Consider the following 19,968-nt stretch of genomic DNA (forward strand, 5'->3'; position numbering starts at 1 on the left):
AGTTCCACACAAGCAAACAAAGCATATACAGTATATGGTGTCAAGTTGCATATAGACACCAGGTGGAGGAAGGGTAAGTAGATATACCTTGTCCTTGACAGATGGGGACACGCAGGGCTGGCTCCAGGCACCAGCTTAACAAGCAGGTGCTTGAGGCGGCCAAGGGAGAGGGGCGGCACCTGCAGCAATTCGGGGGCGGCAGGTCCCTCACTCTGTCTAGGAACGAAGGACCTGCCACTGAACTGCCGCCGCCGATCGTGGCTTTTTTTTCCCCCCCAATTGCCGCTGCCGATTGCGATCGCGGCTTTTTTTTTTTTTTTGCTTGGGGCGGCAGAAATGCTGGAGCTGGCCCTGGGGACACGGTATATGAGTTAACTGTAATTTTCACACAATCCTGACTAGCTATTTGTGGGTGGATTGGTGAGGAGGAAAGTGGTGAAAAAATGACCTTCTAAATTTTCTGATTGTGCCCCCTTTTGCTGAATAGGGCAGAATTTAGCCCCAAAGTAGAGAGATTAGGATAAGTGACTCTGTCCAAAATGTCATAACAGGAAGAAATCTTCAGAATGTATGAACATATTTTTGTGTTATTGTAATTAGTCAAATCTGGAAACAATGGAGATAGATTGTTAACTTGTACATTACATCTTATTATAAAACAATTCTGTGATAACATTAATTTTGCTAACCCACAATTTATTTGGCACTTCTGCAGGAGGCAGGGGAAACTAGTCTGAAAAATGTATAATTAGATTTAATTATCTGTATTGTTGTATTAAAGAAGGAAGACAAGTCTTATGTTTTGGCACATTCCAAAATGGAATATTATACACTGAGGAACTACATTTCTTCAGTACCTTATTAAATTGGTTACTTTTTGATGAATTGCACACAGTAAATAGATCAGATGTCATTATAATTCATAGCTCCTATTAAGGCCAACTTTTTCTGTGAACCCTACAAGAAATTAGCCATCTAAGACTTTGTTAAAAATAAAAATACATTATACCTTTGATTCACCTTGCTCTGCAGTAGCTCTCATTCAGTCACTATTTTACTGGTGGTACCTCTGTCTTTCCTCCTCCCTTCTGTCTTGTTATTGTCCTCATTTAGAGCATGTCAGAACTTAGGCTTGGTCCACACTACATGCTTACTTCAGTATAAATATGTCACTCAGGGGTGTGAAAAATCCACGCCCCTGAGCGACGCAGTTATACCAACCTTAACCTCCCGTGTTGAAAGTGCTATGTTGTTGGGAAAGCTTCTCCTGCCTACATAGCTACCACCTCTCACAGAGATGGAGTTATTAAGCCGATGCAAGAGCTCTTTCCCATCGGCTTAGAGCATCTTCACCAGACGTGCCACAGCGGTGCTGATGTAAATTTGTAGTGTAGATCTGCCCTTAGTTTGGAAGCTCCTTGGGACAGGAATCATATCTTTTATCTGTATTGGGAGGTGTTCTTTGGAGCAGGGAAAGATGTTGTGTGGGTTTTTGAAAAGTGCTTAACGTCAGCCTAACTCTGCGCCCATTGGTACAGGATTTTACTTTCAGATAAGAGGGCAGGCAAGGTCATTTTGAGGTCTGATTAGCAGCAAGGGTCTTCAAGTGACTGATCAGTCCAAGCTGAGCCTTTGTGGCTTCCTGCATAATAGAAGTGGTACTATAGAGCATTATGCCAGCTCCCCAATCCTTGGATAAGACATTACCCAGCTTGCTCAATAAATATGGTAACCAAGCTCTTAAGAATTATGCTCAGCAATTTATCTAACATCATAAAAATGGGTTCTACTATGGCTATCACTCAGCCAGGAAAGACTTATAAAGGCATCACAGACCAAATTCACTGGGAACTCCCTGCCTGACAGTTCCTTGCTAGAAGTGGCCATGCAGCCAAATATCTCCCTCCACATTTCCAAAATAAGATGATCAAAGAAACACCCTCCTTTACCCCACATACATACACAAAGGCAATTCAGGATGGAGACTTGCCATCTCCCCAACATCATGAGGGCTATAAGAGGTTTTAAAAGAAAGTTTAAAGGTGTTACAGAGGCTGAGCCATGAGCCATCTGTTCTCATCCAGGGGATGCACAGAGGGAGTTAGTGTGGCCCTAGAATTAGAGGAAGTCCTCAAATAGCACAGTCCCCAGCCCAATATGAGGGTAGGAAGAAACATGGAACAAAACTCAGGAGTATTGCTATGAAAGCCTCAGCTGGTATAATTAAAGAGCCACCTTGCCTCTGACATGCTGTTAGTAAGAGAACTTCAGAGAATTTCCTAAAAAGATAACTAGACACTTGTATACATTTGTAACCATTACCAAGGCAACCTGGGACAATGAGCACGAAGAAAGAACTCTTAATCTCAGATGTTAGTTGTTCTTTACATTTTAGGATGGGCTGTGGGTTTTCATCAGCAATATTTGATGATGAAACCAAAAGCCCCATTTGTGCCAAGTAATTCTAGAAATACATAAAGGAGAATAATTGTTAAACAAATTCAACCAGAAAATTTATAGTAATTGTGTTATTTAATCATTGTTGTCTGTTTGACAGGTGTTAATTCTGTTAGGTATAGACTTGGTTGCTTTTAAATAATTTTTACAGATGTATGCACCTATTACTGTCTTCCTCATTTGATTGTATAGATTTTTATTTTTAATTTGTAGTCATTTCTTAAACTAAGCAATGCGAGTAGAGTCATATTATGGAGGATTTAATACCTCAAATTAGCTCCCTATGGGCTTACACGGGAAAGGGAAAAAAGGATAATGTGACTAATAAAGGAAATTCAGACAGAATATTGTACAAGTTGGCAAAATAAAGAAGCCTGAGATATCACTACACTAATGTTGGAAGCATGGGAAAGCAGCAAGAACGACTATAGGTTTTCATGCATGAAAGCAATTACAGTTCAATTGACAGACACAAAGTTGGATAAGTCACATCACTGCAATGCATATATCATTCCATGCTCCAGTCCTCCTGTACACAGGACAGCTGGGCCATGGACGTGGCTAACCGACTGCATTACATGGAGAAGATCCATACACAACGCGCTGCCTATGTGGCTAGATCTTGAGTATTTCAGCAGGCTGTGCATTCTGTTAGAAACGTTCGCTCAGAGCTTTATCCTGCAAGGGGCTGAACACCTGCCCCTTTTTTGATATCACATACTTTTGTACGGGTCAGGATTATCTAACTGGCCTATAAATGCTACAGAAGCCAGTGTTCCTTGCCACAAAATTTTGTCCTTAAATGCCAGAATATTTTGCTTGCATATTCAAAACATTATGAAAACAGTGGAATAGAAGAATTATAAGTGATCTGCAAATAATTTATTTTAATTGGGCTTCTGCCCTTTTTACCTCTCTATGATGGGTGGGTGGTGTCACTAGTCCTAGGGGGTGCAGGATGAAGAGACCAGGGGCAAGCTGAGGGGGCAGATTGGGAGCGGGTCCCTGGGGGAAGGTTGTGGAGGATGGATGGGGAGTGAGAGCTTGGCACTGGGGATGGAAGAGGAGGAGGCCAGGGGAGGTTGTGGAGGCTGGGGAGTTCTGCAGGACAGGATGGGAAGCAGCTTCTGAACAAAAGTATTCTCTTTACGCTGTTAGAATGTGTTTTTCCTAACTAGGCTAGATTCACTGGTGCACTCTAGCTCCTATGCAGTATTTTGCAATGGAAAATGGTCATCAACCTGCTCTGATCAAATTAAACCAGTTAAATTGGGTTTATAGAGTGCCCCAAAAGGAGCTGGAGCATGCAGTGACTCTTGCTCTTTATGGGGTAGGATCAAACCCTATCCAACTAGTGCAACTCAGAAGATGTTACAGATGTTGGTGAGAGCTGGCTTTTTATCTAGGTCACGTAACATTTCTATTACATGGAATCACACATAGCATAAGTGCCTAACTTAGACAGTAATGTAAAATGGACTAGCTATCATGATCTTTGAAAAGTGCTGAGGATGTAGTTGTTTTAAGAGGTTGAGGTTTTTTATTTTATTTTTAATTCCATGGCAGTATGGATCCTTGTTTGGTTTGTGACACAGAGAACTCACTATTAAGAATGTTCTGTATATTTGTGACACTTGTTTGCTTTTGGTGCCCAGCCATGTGATTGGTGAATGCAAAGCAAATACTGTTTGTGTGCAAACTGCAAGTTTTTCCATGGGCAAAACTGTGTGTTTAGGTGTAAAGACTGGGGCTTGATTCTCCATTGCATTACTTCCTTCTTACAGTGGTGTAACTTTATTCATTTACTTCCAATAGAGTTGCATCAACTTGAAAGGCTCATTGGAAGTGATGTAGTGCTAAATTTTATAGTGCAGGAGCCCTGCAGAAATAATCTCAAGATGGTAATTCTGTCACGTGAGACAGTCTACAACAGTGGTGGGCAACCTGCGGCCCATCAGGGCAAGCTACTGGCAGACTGCCAGACCATTTGTTTACATTTGCACGGCCACCCACGGATCTCAGTTGCTGCAGTTTGCCATTCCTGGCCAATGGCAGTTGCGGGAAGCGGTGGCCAGGCCCATGCCACTTCCCGCAGCTCTCATTGTCCAGGAACAGCGAACTGCAGCCACTGGGGGCTGCGGATGGCCATACAAATGTAAACAAATGGTCTGGCAGCCTGCCAGTGGCTTGCCCTGACGGGCCACAGGTTGCCCACCACTGGTTTACAAAATCTATTGTGTGTGTGTGTGTGTGTGTGTGATGCCATCAGAAGATTTTGGAGTCTATTATATGCATGACAGAACCAACTTGAGAGAGAGTTTTTGTTTTGGGCTGTGTTATTTATATTTTCTTTTTCTTTCTTTCTTTAGGCATTAAATATTAATTATGATTGATTAAATATATCTATATACAAATTCCTATGTTAATTCCTTCATTACTATCCTTCACGGTGTCTTTCTGAAACTGGATATATATTCCTTGTTTCATTCTGATTTTTTTTTTTTAGCTGAAAATATTAAATATTTTATTTGCAAAGTGTCTTGACAACTCACTTCCTTGAAAGCTCAGTGGTCAAAATTTAGCAAATACTTTAATAATATGTAACATATCATTTCCTGTTTAGTGCACCCCAATAGTTTGTTACTGTGGGATGCACAGAAACAAAGAACTACATAACAATTTCTGATCATGGGTCCCAATCATCATAACATTATGCATGGGAGTCAAGTTATTCACAAGTAAGTATTTGCTGGACTGAGTCCTTATATTTCAGACTCTTAGGTGCAGAGACCATATCTTTATTTATTTCTGTGAAGCATTTAGTGTACTTTTGGGTGCTCAAAATAATTACTACAACAAAAATATACCTTTAAAATTCTAAAGTAAGATTAACAAGATGGAAAAATTGTCAAGTCAATGTTTATGCCTAAAGATCTTGAAAGTGATCTTTTGGAGACAAATTACAATCATGTACAAGCCCATGGGAGTTGTATTTTCCCTTGATCATCTTACTTTAGGGCCTAATCCAAAGCATACCGAAATCAAGGGAAAGCCAAAACCCACAGTTTACCTCATACTCTAGAAAGAAGAGAATAAAAATGAAACCAGGATGACTTCAGTTTTTTATGGCACTCAGCAGAAAATAAACATTATTACTGAAGGCTTTAAAATAGTACAGGAAGTCATAAAGATTCTTCGGCTTTCTCACAGTCTAAAATCCTGCAAATTACTTTATGTAATTACAGTACTAGGCAAACACACCTGAATCTGAACCACCAAGCTATTAACTTAAAACTGTTAAAATTAAATGTCATTTCTAATTGGGAAAAAAAAAACCCACAAAGTGCCACTCAAAGGACTAGTTCACTCTGTTTGTTAAAAAAAAATGCTGTTTCTAACTCCCCACTCTGCAATCTGTTAATCAACACCTGAACTCCTCAATGTGATAAGAATGTTGACTGCAAAAAGACAGAAAATATTTTATCATAGTAGCAGAATTTACATATATCTTCCTCATTGTTTGCAGCATTGAGCCCAGACATTTATTCAGACAATATATGCAGGCTACTCACAGGCATAAGTATTTATAGCATCAGGCCTTTGTGGGCATGTCAGGAAAGATTCTGAATGCGTTTACAAAGATAAAGACAGCTAGTGTGTATCCAACTAAATGGTGAATAATGTAAAAGCAGGATTTTATTTACAACATTTTTACCTATCTCAGGTAAGAAAAGAGTATTTTTCTTTATATGGTCTCAGAATAAATCACTTCAGCAGTCACTTGCTAGCAATTGTATTACAAATTAGGGTCCTGATCTTGCAAGAAGATTTACACAGCCAAAGTAGATGATCTTGTTAGGCCAGGGCCTAAATTTTACTAAACAGCTGCATACGAGAAAAATCATGGTTTAAATATAAAAGAATAAATGTAGGAAGAAAAACTCTTCATTAGATCTCATTAGAGAACTTTTGCTCCAGTTCTTTGTGGGCCTGATTCTGTACTGCCTTCCACCTTGTTCATAATTTCTGCCTGTGGATTCAAAACAGTGGAGATTCGGCCCTTTATCAACAATACCTTTAAAATGTGAGACTGCTTGGAGGAAAATGTGCACGTTGCACAGTAAATCATCTCCCCTTACTGTCTATTTTGTATACATATTAAAATTATTAACAAATGATTCCTTTGTGTTCTGGAAAGCTGTTTATTTCTGAGAAGAGTATGGATTATTCACCTTTTGAAATGCTAATCTCTTTGAAGAGTACTGCATGCCCAAAACATACCAATCCAGCCCTAATCAGTATAAAGATATTTCTCGATAAATATATTAAACTGCATAGATCCTAATGCTACAAACGTTTATGCATGTGCTTAATTTTATTACTGTAAGTAATCCCCCTGTGGTACTAAAATTAAGCACTCTCATAAGTGTATTCAGGATCTGGACACTAGGCACTAATAGAGATATGTAGCTGTTGAATCCAGGGGGTCTTTCTGACCCTACTCAAATCAGTACAGAAGGGCTTCAGTACTGCCAACCCTCAGTGTTCAGAAATCATGTGTCAGCCCCTAAAAACACGAGATAGGCTTAAAAGTCATGACATTATTCAAAAATAAGTTTGGGGTCCTTTTATTTGCCTTCTGGTTGTTAAGCCTTTAGGATTCACATTTTAAAGTTCTCCTCTGCAGCCATGAGGGATAACAAGTTATTTGTTTAAACAAATTGAAGTTGAGAATCTCACATAATCACATGACATAATGAGCTGGAGCTTTAAGAAAAAAAAAAAAGAAATATCACAAGACTTGCTCTGATATGAGTTGGCAATACTGGCCATAGTTTTGGAAGGAGCAGGGAGGACATTTCCTCTCTCAATTTGGGCAGAGGGAGACAATAATACTTCCCCTTGAATTAGAGGGAATGGAGAGAGGTCAGAGGCAGAAGGGCTTCTTGAAGGGGCAAAAGCAGCTCTCAGCACCCCCTTCGCCCTGGAAGTGAGACCTCTCTTCAGTCAGCAGGGGGAGATAGAAGGCAGAGGAGACTTGAGGACAGCTTCCTCCACAGAGCCTGCACCATACTGGGGAAGAAAGAGTGGAGACACTAGCCAGAATCCCTTCCCAATCCAGGAGAAGAGAGGTACTTCTGTGAGGGGAAAGGGGGATAGCTTGCCCTATTGGGGGTGACAAAGATGGAATACATATGTGCAGTGACTGAGGGAGGAAGGGGACCAGAACAGGAGTAGAATATAAGAGGGATCGGAATGCAGAGTCCCTGCCATAGAAGTGGCAGAGAGGGCAGGAGATAGCTGCAGAGAGCTCCTGGCATGGAAGAGGGACTGGCCCCTGGGGGGAAGGGAGATGTGCATGCTGGGGGACACATATTTAACCTCTGATGCATGTGGGACAGGGAGACAGTGCAGTGTATGGGAAGGGATATTTTAAAATCAGGTTGTTAATCTGTCTGTGGAAATCCTAAAGTAGCTTTCACTATGTTAGCTAAGCAGGTCTGGAAGAGCAGTTCCACTCTAAACATTGCATCATGGGATTCTGTGTTTATTGTATCTAAGTGATACCAGAAGATACATGTTTAGTTTGCAGCTTTGCAAAATCTGGGCATTCAGAATCCAGAAGAATTCTATTGCAGGCCGAATGTCATCTTCACTTACTCCTGAGCAATTCCATTATCTCCAAATGATGTCAGCAGTGTGATTGCAAAGGTGTAAGTGAGGATATCATTTGATTGCAGCATCTTTATTTCTTGTAATGATGGGTGAGAAGTAAAGATCCCAGACTGAGTTTGCTGAGTTGGTAAATACAGAAGAACCTGTTTATTATTAAAATGAATGGATTTGATATAGGAACAGCAGGACACTAATACTAAATCTTATAATGCTATTTTAGGGTAAGTCTTCACTGCAGAATGAGCAGCCACACTTCAAAGCCCTACCTGAGATACTCTGTCCTCAATAGTGCTGTGTTCTTCTGTCTGAGTTACCACCTCTGGGGCATATCCCATGGTTCTTTATGCTGCAGTAAACTGTGCAGTTCTATGATTCTTTACCAATAAATTGTGGGAGAACTTGTCTGCCCTTCTGGGTACATAGAGAAAATTGTAGGAAGACACTCGAGGAATGGACAATCAGTAGGCTTGGAAGGATTAGATTTTTATCAGTAAATGTCAGTAAACATTGACAGGTTTCAGAGTAACAGCCGTGTTAGTCTGTATCCGCAAAAAGAAGAACAGGAGTACTTGTGGCACCTTAGAGACTAACAAATTTATTAGAGCATAAGCTTTCGTGGACTACAGCCCACTTCTTCGGATGCATATAGAATGGAACATATATTGAGGAGATATATATACACACATACAGAGAGCATAAACAGGTGGGAGTTGTCTTACCACCCGTTTATGCTCTCTGTATGTGTGTATATATATCTCCTCAATATATGTTCCATTCTATATGCATCCGAAGAAGTGGGCTGTAGTCCACGAAAGCTTATGCTCTAATAAATTTGTTAGTCTCTAAGGTGCCACAAGTACTCCTGTTCTTCAGTAAACATTGATTTCACCATACACACACAAACCGACAAAAATATTTCCATCAGTAATGAAATTTACAGATAAGCAAAGTAAGAAAAATGTTTCTTGAGAACTTCTTAGCGTTTGACTTAAGGATATTTACTTTATATATGTTGATGTGATGTTGTCAATTTGTGTTTTAACAGTTATAAAGCTTTAACTTTTTGAATCAGTGTCTACTGTCATTAAATAATTGTCTGCCTCCTCTTCCCCCATAATTTCCCACAACTGAAAATTTAAATAGATAAAAATAAAAAAATGCTTAAACTCCATAATTTTGCACAACTGTGAAAACTGAAATAAGGTGACCAGCACTTGTTGTAAAACATCTAGTGTAGACAAGGCCCTGGATACTGCATAGATCTAAGTAAACAATTAAGAAATAATATGCTTTCAGAAGGTCAGTGACTATCGTTGCAGGACAGTCTTTTCCCTAATTTATTGCAAACTGTCACCCAGTTCCAGATTTGTCTCTTAGGATTTCCAGAGGCTTTTTTGATGACTAAACTTACAAACAAACAACTAACTCTGACCTTATTATTATTTTGTCTGTCCTTATTGTGATTTTTTTGGCATAAATTCAACTTTGATCAATTTTTGCAAATAGTGCCAAATAGGAGGGGTATCAAACCCATGAGAGAACAGAACCAAACCACAAAGTGTCCTGAAAAGAGTGGAGCAGTGGGAGGTTTGAGGCAATAAGGGAAGATACAGTACAAATAACAAACTTCTTTACTTGGAGACAGAAAATAAATAGTATAGAGACATACCGAGAAAAACTTACAACCAACCAGCTATAGTCATCACAATTAGTGCAGCCAGTTCTCCCAAGTTTATTGCAACTCTCACAGTATTTGGTGTATTTTTTTTAAATACCAGATCCTGGAGTCATGTAATTAGGAGATAGTTTTGGCTTTCATTTAAAGTAAAAACTAAGTTTCTAGCCCTCATGGTTGTGGAGAAAAGCTTGAAAATGTGACTTGAGTGACCCCTAAGAGGTTCAAAAACCACAAGGCAATAAAAAGTTTAAAAAAATGAGAATTAAAAAAAATGTTATGACCTAACTAATGATCTGTGAATGCTTGGGTTTGGTAATGCTGCAGTTAGAAAGTTTTTTCATCTTGTCTACTTAATACTGTCCTAATAATAAATTTGCTTGTACACAGGAGGCACGATAGTTGTCACAGGAAAGCTGTGGATTCTAGATTAGGAGTTTGGGATAAGAGGTGACCCATAGTATAAGAAATCTTGAGAGTCACTGGTATGGATTAATATTTTCCTTTTCCAGGATGATGAATTTATATTCAAGGATGCTAATCCTCTACTCAGCCTTTCTTACTTAAACTCATTTTTAACATGTTTCCTAATTAAGAACACTTTCTCTGATGTAGTGTCAAAATACTGAGATTAATTTTTCCTTACAGTTCGAACAGTTTTCAGGATGGTGTTTATAGCTGATCTTGCATAACAAGGACCTTGTCCCTTTCCGGCATAGTCAGGACTACTGGGGTGAATCATGCTCCCCATTCTCCATTTCCTTCTCTTAATGCATAACGAATGGCTTGGTTCTTTTTTTCCCCACTGGTCCCCCATTGTTAAACCTTTAGTAACCACTGCTGTTTTTCTACAGCTGTTCCTAAGCAATATTTCAATTTAGTAATAGTTTGGTGTAAGAATACAGATACTCTGATTTGGATTTTGAGTCATCCACAAAGATTAGATTACTATCAATGTATTCTCTTATTTAAACTGCCTCCAGAATACAACCAGTTCTTCTGTTCTCGGGTCTTGCCTCTTTTTTCTTTCTAATAAGAATCCAGTGTTTTCCTTTGAAAATGGTAAAACAGAATATTTGGAGTGGTTATAAGTTTTACCAACTTATTTTATTGATGTGGTCTCAGAGTGAGGCTATGTCTACACTATCATTTAGGTCAGCAAAACTTACATAGCTCAGTGGTGTGAATCCCCCACCCCTCCTGAGTGATATAAGTCGTAGTGTGCACAGCGCTATGTTGGCGGGAGAACCTCTCCCGCCGACATAACTACTGCTGCTTGTTGGGGGTGGTTTAATTATGTCAACATGAGAGCTCTCTCCTATCGGCATAGAGAAGCTACATGAGAGATCTTACAGCGGTGCAGCTGCATCGTTTCAGCTGTGCCACTATAACTCTCTAGTGTAGTCATTCAGCCATTAATGTGACTCTATTCTCCTTTCTTTGTCAAATGTATTACATTGACTCAGTCTTTCATTCCCACCCAAGAATCTCCTAATTCCTTTAGAAATCCTGGGTAATCCCAACCCACAAAGCACCACATTACAGCATCTTTGTGTGTGGCCTATCACCTGTGCTCTCTGTTATACAGAGGATCACTAGATACTCCTTCCATACTCCCCATCACCAATTTCAGGACCTGCTTACATGAGTACTTTGGCCCCATAATTTATTTTAATAAATGGTATTGTCCATATCTTCATAAGGAGAGGGGTGCATGTTACAAAGATTCAAACAAATCCTGCTTGCTAACCACTGGAACAAATAAAGCCCATCCCTGCCTTTAGCTCCTCTGATCACTGACAAAATAAATAGCCTGGGCAAAAAAATATAGGCTACAGTGTGTTCTAAAAACGGTCATGCTCAAATGGAGCCCAAGAGGAAGCAGCTGGGGGCCCTGCACCCACAATAACCTGTCAGCCACCGGCAGGAGTTCAGACCTTAGGACAAAAAGGAAGAGCATTCAAACATTTTACAAGGGATCATAGGAGAGACATTGCTCAGGCAGCCAGCTCAAAGGTCACTTAGATTTGTATAGATAATATCCAATACCTTTATGGGGACAGGGCGCATTTGCAGGGCACAGAGATGTATTCCTGTAACTCCTGACCCACTTCTGTGACATGTGGCCACATATTCCATACTAACGAAGTGTCTGGCCTTCAAGAATGATTTCACTTTAAAATGAAAGCAAGCAATAAAAAAATATCTTTTAAAAGTCTATTTAAAGAAAGAAATACTAATGAAAACAGGCCAGTTAAAACCCCTATTTTCCCAAACATGCTGTCTACTCTCTTTCATTTACTTGTTGCCCATAGCAGCAACAGCGTGGTAAGTGGCGCAGAAGCATTCTGTTTGCATGCTGTTCAGATAATGAATGGCCAGGAGCTGAGTGACTGATGCTTGCGTCATTGTTCCGAAATGATCTTAGTCACTGTCATTACAGACTAATGAAACGATTTAATCTCTAAATTATGCTGTCTCCATAAAAATAAATCCATTTTTCTAAATGCAGAAGTACAAAATAGCTCCTGAATGCTCCAAATAAGTAAAAATAGTAAAGAAAATCTAGAACCCTTGGAGTAGTTCAGTGTAGCATAACGGAGGTGACAAATGTATGTGTATGTGTAACTGTAGTGAGCTCTATATCAGGGAGGAAAGGCCAAACACGATGAAAGGCACTTCAGGCCACAAGGAACAATGATAATTCTAAGAAAACTGCTAAAATATTGACAGGAATGGTGGGCATCACATCCACCTCACAATGTAAGAAGCAATGATAGCACCTGTCATTTCCTCAAGATCCTTTCCCCTAACTGCCAATATCAACCTTGTCTGGATTGATCCTTTCAGTCATGACCTCTTGTGTTAAACCAGTTATTTTTCTTTGTATACCTTTCCTCAGCTAAACACTGGGAAACCAAGGAGATGGAGGTATCTCTAGTCAATAAGAAGCTGTAGAGCTGAGTCTCATTAGCATACTGATGGTAAAGCAGCCCAAAACATCTTCCAGTCTTCTTTAATGGCCTCACCTGCACACTAAGCAGGAATGGTGGCAGGAGGGAATCCTGTGAGATTTGGAATATGAGCACCCTGGGGTAGAAGCAGCATCACACCTCTGGGTCCTCTTTGAAAGAAAAACAGTCACTTTAGGCAATCAGGTATTAACAACAGTATCAAATCTTGAAAACAGCTATTCCATCACATAAGGCATTTGATTTTCTATGTATAGATGGACATTTTTCCAACAGACTGCCAGGAAGGGTCACGAAAACAACAAAGGTGGCTGAATAATTGAATCAAGTCAAACTTGGATCTATCCATTCCTAAACTACACAATCTGTCAAAATAAAAAGTGAGGCTGATCAATAATATGTAGAAGTAGAGAGAGGTTCTCCTACCAAGAAAAGTGGGAAATTTCAGATTTTGTTTTTGCTGATTTTTGTTCTAATTAGAAAAAGCCTAATAACTATTAAAGCAAAGAGCTGTATAGAACAAACTTTGTCTCCTCCTCCTTTCCTATTCTCCACTTTTCTTTGGTAGACCCTTTTCTTTGATCTTGCCTTCTCCACCTCTTGCTTTTAGTGTTTTTCTTCTCCTGCCTCCTCATTGTTCAGATCTTTCCCCTTCCCCTTGGTCTTCTCTCCTGTATTTTGGACCTTCTGGGATGGAGCTGGAGTATATGCTCTCTCCAAATGCAGATGATGAGTGATTCGCTGAGTTTGTTGGTTTTTGCCTTCCAGGTGGGTTGACAGCTTTGCAACCACCACTGTCCTCCTTTTAGTCTCTGAAAAATTAATACTTTCCCCTCTATTGTCTCATTTTCAGGTCAGAGCAACGTCTCTTCCCTCTACTGCTGCATCTTTTCTATTTGATCTCTTTCTTTACACTCCCCCCTGTTCTTCTATCATCTTCCTTCCTTCCTTCGGTCTTTTTTGTGTCCTTCTGCCCATACCTGAACTTTGTTGAGGGGGCAGTTTTCACAAACTATAATTTACTAGAATCACTAGTAAATTTCACATTGCATCCTGGGTGCACAGCAGACTTAAAGGAACAGAACTGCAGGACTCTCACATTCTCTCTTTGGCTCCATCCCCTGGTTGTCTGTGTGTAATCTGCAGGCTTAAAAGCAAAGTTCACCAAGGAATACATTAAATATTGCTTTGCAGAATCTCAGTGCTGCAAAAAAATCAGGGATTGTCCTTCAGGCAAGCTTGGGTCAGGGAAAGCTGTGGATGAGCTGATGTGGTACACCAAACCCTTTTGGTGATATGCAAAGTGTACCATGAGTTGGAGAGCTTTAGGGTCTTCACATGAAAAGCCTTATTGGCTCTGACTGTAGGTTTCCCAATAAGCACTTTATGACGTTTACTAGAATCTGCAAGAAAGAATAGGGTGCCCAACCTTTTATGTAAAGTTTTATTCAGTTCGTTACAGTTAAAACTATACATCATACTCCATATCAAAGACACGGTTTAGTTGTCCGAGGACAGCTTCATAGGTTATCTTGGCACTTTTGTGAATGATTCAAACCTAGTATCAGGATTGTCCCTTGAAGTTGGTCCCTGTTGAAGAGCAAATAAGTGTTTGGTCCTTGGGTTTTACGGGACAGGGCTTGATCTCATCTTTGGTGGTTTTGTTGAAGGGACCATCCATATTGTCATCCTTTTATCTAGTGTGAATGGCCTTGTTTCCAGACTGGCTTATACTGCCACAGGAAAAAGCTGGAAAAAATGTGCATAAGATGTGCAAATGTAAATTTCTGCATTCCAGAACCTCACTACACAACTCCTCATAATCTACCAATGACCCATGCAAATGAAGTTCTCTCGCTTCCTTACACTTCAATTCTAATCTCAGCAGGCCTTCCTCTCCTAATCCCTCAATTTCTACTCTCCCCCCAGACCTTCATTTCTCTTCCCCACCACACTCTCCCACTGCTGCTCCATGTTAATAACTCCTCTGCTAGGCTGTCTCCTGTTCCACTGTGTAAATATCTTTGCGGTCCTGCCCTCCCTTGCAGCCTCCTTCCTGCTGTTTGCAGCCACATTATTCTTCCCTTCTGAAGTCAAACTACTAATAACCTAAAGTTAGAATACAATATTATAACTTTCATAGCTAATCATTTTCACATCAATATTGATGTTTCACATCCATGGGATCCTTCTGAGATATAGGGATAAAGAACAGTAGTGAAATACTATTCAGTAGCTTCAATCTAGCAGTACAAGAATGCTAGGTGGTTCCCTGCACAGCACGTTGTCTGGCATTGCCAGCTGTCAGGCAGAAGTTTGAAGAAGTCAGGCATAAAGTATTAATTAGGATTTGTTTTTAATGACAAGAAAAAAAAAACACCAAATATTTATATAACTGAACTTGGGTTCAACAATTTGAAAATGATACATGTTGTGTTGAGGCCAATTCAAGCTTCCCATCCATCTGCACTGAGCTCAGTCAGGAAGTGTTACTTGTACTATGAGAAGGAAGAGGAGTGGAAGATTGAGTTTGTTTGTTCAACTAAACCAAGATTATTATGTCACTGACAATCTCAGAAGTACATTTTCCTGTGTGTGCGCATAACATATCATAATACCATATATACACACTTACGAGGGGAGAAAAAATATCTTACCATAAAGTAAGGGCTGTTTTTGCTCCTTCCCCCCACCTCCCTCCAACAAAAAAGTTTGAGGCTAAGGATACTGTTCCAGAATTTGGGACATTTGATACAGTAACATGTACAATTGCCCAGTCTAATATTCTACTCTTGTAACATTGACAGTTGGGATTTTCAAAAGTGCTTAAATGAGTTAGAAGCACAAATTCTTTTGACTTTCAAATGTATGTTTTGTTTTATAAGAACAAAGTGTACCTTCTTTCGGCACCTAGCACACTTAAGAAATTAGGGTGGGGTTCTCAAAAGTGTTTTCTCTTCTTCAGTGGGAATGCTCCTAATTCATTTAGGGTTTTTTTGAAAATCCCACTCTGTGCTCTTAATGGTGCTCAAGATGCAGAAAGAGGAGAGAATTGATTCTAATCACAAAGTATCCATTTTACTAGAACACCATCTATGATTCAATTACAGCAAAACACAATGAACCCGTCTCTATATATGTTCACCTAATCCCTACAGGTGCACTTCCTGTTTCTCACAGGGTTTCTCCTGAAATTTTATAAACAGTAATTTATCTTATCATTTGGATGGTTCTATACCTCACCCATAGAGAACACACTCACGGCAGCCTGTGGATATTAACTAATTTGGGTACAACCAATATAAAAATAGCTATGTGACTATGTGCTCACACTCGTTTTTGCATAATTACACAACTGATGGTTTACCAAGCACTCTGGTATACTATTGCTCCCTTCAGAACTGTCTCTAAGCATGGTGCAGATAATTGGCTGAATGCAATTAGATATGTGATGAAGACTTGAATGTTGTGAATGCAGACTTACTGCAATGAATAATTTTTTTTAGTTCTGCCAAACAAATGTCCTTTGTGTGAAAGAAAATTATGCTATTATAATTCTTTTATGTCCTTTTTTTATAATATGTAAAGAAAATCTAAATGCCTGATGCAGTGGAATACCTATTGTTAGTTTACAGCTTTCATGGCAGAATATTTTTGAACAATTACTTTACAAATTTGTTGTAATAGCTATAAAGTAGACTATTACATCCTATGTTACTGTTAACAACCATCTTGTTTACTAATGTTTTGGGCTTCTCTTAGGTATCCACTCAGAGAAGGTTTTAACAGTATTTGCCAAGCCCAAGCATTCAAAAATCATGAAATGTGGCTTCAATAATGATTAAAAAAATCAATAAAACATTTTGGGTTTTTAATTTGCATTCCAGTTTTTAACTTTTAGCGTTCACCTTTTCAAGCGTTTCTCTGCAGCCGTGAGGACTAGATTTTTTTTTTTTTTTTAAATGAAAGCTGAAATTCACACGATTCCAGGAACTGGGGCTTTAGGACAAAAATAATTATCATAAGATTCATGATAAAACTTGCAAGAGTTGACAACATTCTATTAGTAAACCTTAATGTAAGCAGCAGATAGGTTAACAAACTTCTAGTACTCAGTAGTCCTAGGGGAGTTCTCTGTTACCCATTCACCCCTCTACTATAAAGAAAACAGGTCTCCTCCCCTTCCCAAGTCCAAACTAGACCAAATATAAAGTCCCCTGAGCTCTTCCATTTCTGGTTCCAGGCTTTCCCTTCCAACTAACTTCTACTACTACTTCTCCCTTCATGCACCTCACATGAGACCTGTGATGCAATAAGCCTTTATCCATTCCCCCCTACACTTTATTTACCCATGCCTAATTTCATAGACCTGAGATCTGCCAGGAATCATGGAGTTTTGCTTTCAGTACAAACTGAATGTTTTAATAATTTAATTTTAGATCATATAAAACTGGATGAATACTGAACTGTCTAGACAGATTCCCCTGGAAGCAGGGACATGCTGTCTTTGTTTGAAATTTAAGATCCTGATCCTGCAAAGACTGATGCACGGAACTGGGGATCATTCCTACAGACTTCCGTGGGACTATTAACATGGGCCAAGTTAAGCATGTGTGTATTTTTGCATGAGCAAGATATCAATACTTTTATACATTTATATTTCTACTTTTCTAATAGTGCAGCAAAATCTGCGAAAGTTTTACACAATTTACTCCCCGCTTCCCGACGTGGGCTGATCATCTAAGAAAATACTTGCTGCCCTAAAAACTGATGCCAGAGAGCAGTTAACCCCATAGGAGATCTGTTGTCCCGACCTAGGCTTTTCTCAGATCCAGCTGCACCTGTAGACAGCAGTGAACTAAGCGAGCAAGCGAAATTCAGCAGGAACAGGACCAAACCCAAAAGGAGCCAGCTAGTAAAACAAAGACCCACTTTCTGGAGCGAGAGGAAGCCCCCACATCAAACCATTCCCGCCCCCAACCAGCTGCTGACACGTGGGACTTTTCAAGACCCCCCCCCCATATACCATCATCACCCACCAAGTTGTTTGTAATCAACCCCTGGGCTGGGCTGGGGCGAACACGGCGCTGCTCACTGAGGTGCATTTCCCAGCGCAGGCCCTGGCTCCAAGCTGGGTCCTAAGTTCCCCGGCTACTGCTGCTGCCTCAGAGCCACTGGCCATTGCCCTGACCGACTAGCCCAGGCTGCCCCGCACGGGAGCGGCCCCTATGGTGGCTGCTGCTCTAGTCACGTCGCGCCCATGCCCAGGTGGGGAGCGCAGAGCCAGGCCCGGGACGGAGATAGGCCAGGTGGGGGCGGCTCCCTGTCTCCGCATCCTGCGGCCCCAATGGGCGGGCGCGCCGGCGGCTCACGTAGCCCTCCCAAGATGGCGGCCGCTCCGGACCGAGCTGCGGAGGCAGCGGCGAGGCTGAGGGCAGCAAACGGCCGCTGAGGAGGGCGGCAGGGAGCCGGCAGCGCCCGCCGCGCAGCGGAGCGGGGGAGTCTTTCCCGGGCTGCTGCGGGCACCATGCAGCGGGGCTAGAGCCGGGGGAGTCCGCAGTGGGGCAATAATGTTAGCAGAGGTAAGAGCCCACCGAGGCCGGGGGGAGCAGCCCCCTCCCCAGCTCCCGCTGTGCGGGTCTCCCCGGGGCCTGGCCCCCTTCACGCCCCCCAGCCCCGGACTGGGCTGAGAGCCCATCCCAGACAGCGGCTCCCGTCCGCTTGCGCTGCCCGGCACAGGAGCTGGGCCCCCTCAGCCCGTCACCATCGTTAATCACCTCGGTAACCAGTAACGGCGATTAGTCCCTTCCGGCTGGGGGACAGAGAAGCCGCTGGGCCGGCCCCGCTCTGGGCTGGGGTGTTGTGTTGTTATGAAGTGCAGTCGCCCCTGCTTGGGCGTTAGTCATTTAAGAGGCCGAGATCCCTCAGCCTAGTCTGTCCAGAGATCGAAGTGCCTCCCCCAGCCCCACACGATTGGCCTTCAGCTTCAATAGGACCCCATCTCTGTTAAGCACCGTGCGTTGGATCCCTGGTGCACTGTGTGCTTAGTACACGTTTTGCCTTAATTACGTTTGTATTTATTAATTGGACATCGAGGCTGATTGTGGTAATGGGCTGAGAAGCAGGAATTCCTGGGTTCCAATCCTGCTCTGCTGTTGCCTTGGTGTATGGCTGTAGGCACTTCCTGTAACTTCTCTGCCTCGGTTTCCCCGTGACAATTTGGGGAGTTTTGCCTTCCTTACAAGTATGTTTTGATGCTTAAGGTAATGTTTTTTATAGCACGTAAAGTATATCCAAAGTATCTGATGTCCGGACTACACTAGAAAATTGGGTCAGCGTAACTATGTTACTCAGGATGTGAAAAATCCATATCCCTAAGCAGCATAGTTAAACCACTCTAAATCCCATGTAGACAGTGCTAGGTCAACGGAAGAATTCTTCCATCACCTAACTGCTACCTTGCAGAAAGGTGGATTACCTATGCTGATGTGTAGGTAGTGTCTATGGTGAAGTGCTACTGTGGTGCCATGCTGCTGTAGAGTTTTAAGTGCAGGCAAGCCCTGAGTGTCATTAGTGTGCTTGGTGTTTGTATAAAACACAGAAAAGATATGACAGCTGCATCAGGAGGCTGGGAGTGCAATCTGATGTCTGGCATAGTTTATCAAATGCTTTAAGTGATATAGGTTTCATATGTTTGTAAGTTTCCTTTCTTTAAAGGATTATTGATTATCTGAATGCCAGCAATGTGCTTAGTGTACAAACATTTATAAGGTATGATCCCTCTCCATAGTCCCTGTTCATATTCTAGTCTGTCATTTAAGTACACCTACCTGCAAAGAAGGGATAGATCAGGAATCTCAAACTCAAATCACCACGAGGGCTGTATGAGGTCTAGTATGTTGGCCCGAGGGCTGCATCACTGACACCTTTTCATATAAAGGTGTCTTCCCCCCGCCCGCCCTCCTGCCTCCACTCCACCTCTTCCATAAGGCCCCGCCTCTTCCCACCCCTTCCCCGCCCCTATTCCAACCCCGTCCCCAAATCCCCGCCTCTTCTGAGCGCGTGGCTCCCCGCTCCTCCCCCCTCCCTCCTAGAAAGCACTAAGTGCCACAAAACAGCTGTTTGGCAGTGGGACGCGCCTGGAGGTAGGCAGAGGAGCGGGGATGTGGCGCGCTGGGGGGCAGCGGG

The 19,968-nt window shown here is 41.5% G+C and overlaps 1 protein-coding gene and 1 long non-coding RNA gene across 4 annotated transcripts in view; one reads left to right on the forward strand and one right to left on the reverse strand.

The window, feature by feature from the left end:
• Window positions 1-14,207: 14,207 nt before the first annotated feature.
• LOC128832240 (uncharacterized) lies at window positions 14,208-18,100 on the reverse strand. The gene is made up of 2 exons (XR_008443937.1): window positions 17,820-18,100; window positions 14,208-14,529 (listed from the first exon to the last, which is right to left on the reverse strand). It is a non-coding gene; the product is annotated as an uncharacterized LOC128832240 (long non-coding RNA).
• Window positions 18,101-18,168: 68 nt separating this feature from the next.
• SNX13 (sorting nexin 13) overlaps window positions 18,169-19,968 on the forward strand; it is a 150,551-nt gene continuing 148,751 nt past the window's right edge. For all 3 annotated transcript variants that reach the window (XM_054020257.1, XM_054020259.1, XM_054020258.1), the window contains exon 1: window positions 18,169-18,362. In XM_054020257.1, the coding sequence (XP_053876232.1) occupies window positions 18,351-18,362 (12 nt within the window). In that variant the 5' untranslated portion in view covers window positions 18,169-18,350. The remainder of the gene's footprint in view (window positions 18,363-19,968) is intronic.

This window comes from Malaclemys terrapin, chromosome 2 (genome assembly GCF_027887155.1).
Source record: "Malaclemys terrapin pileata isolate rMalTer1 chromosome 2, rMalTer1.hap1, whole genome shotgun sequence".
Classification (NCBI taxonomy): domain Eukaryota; kingdom Metazoa; phylum Chordata; order Testudines; family Emydidae; genus Malaclemys; species Malaclemys terrapin.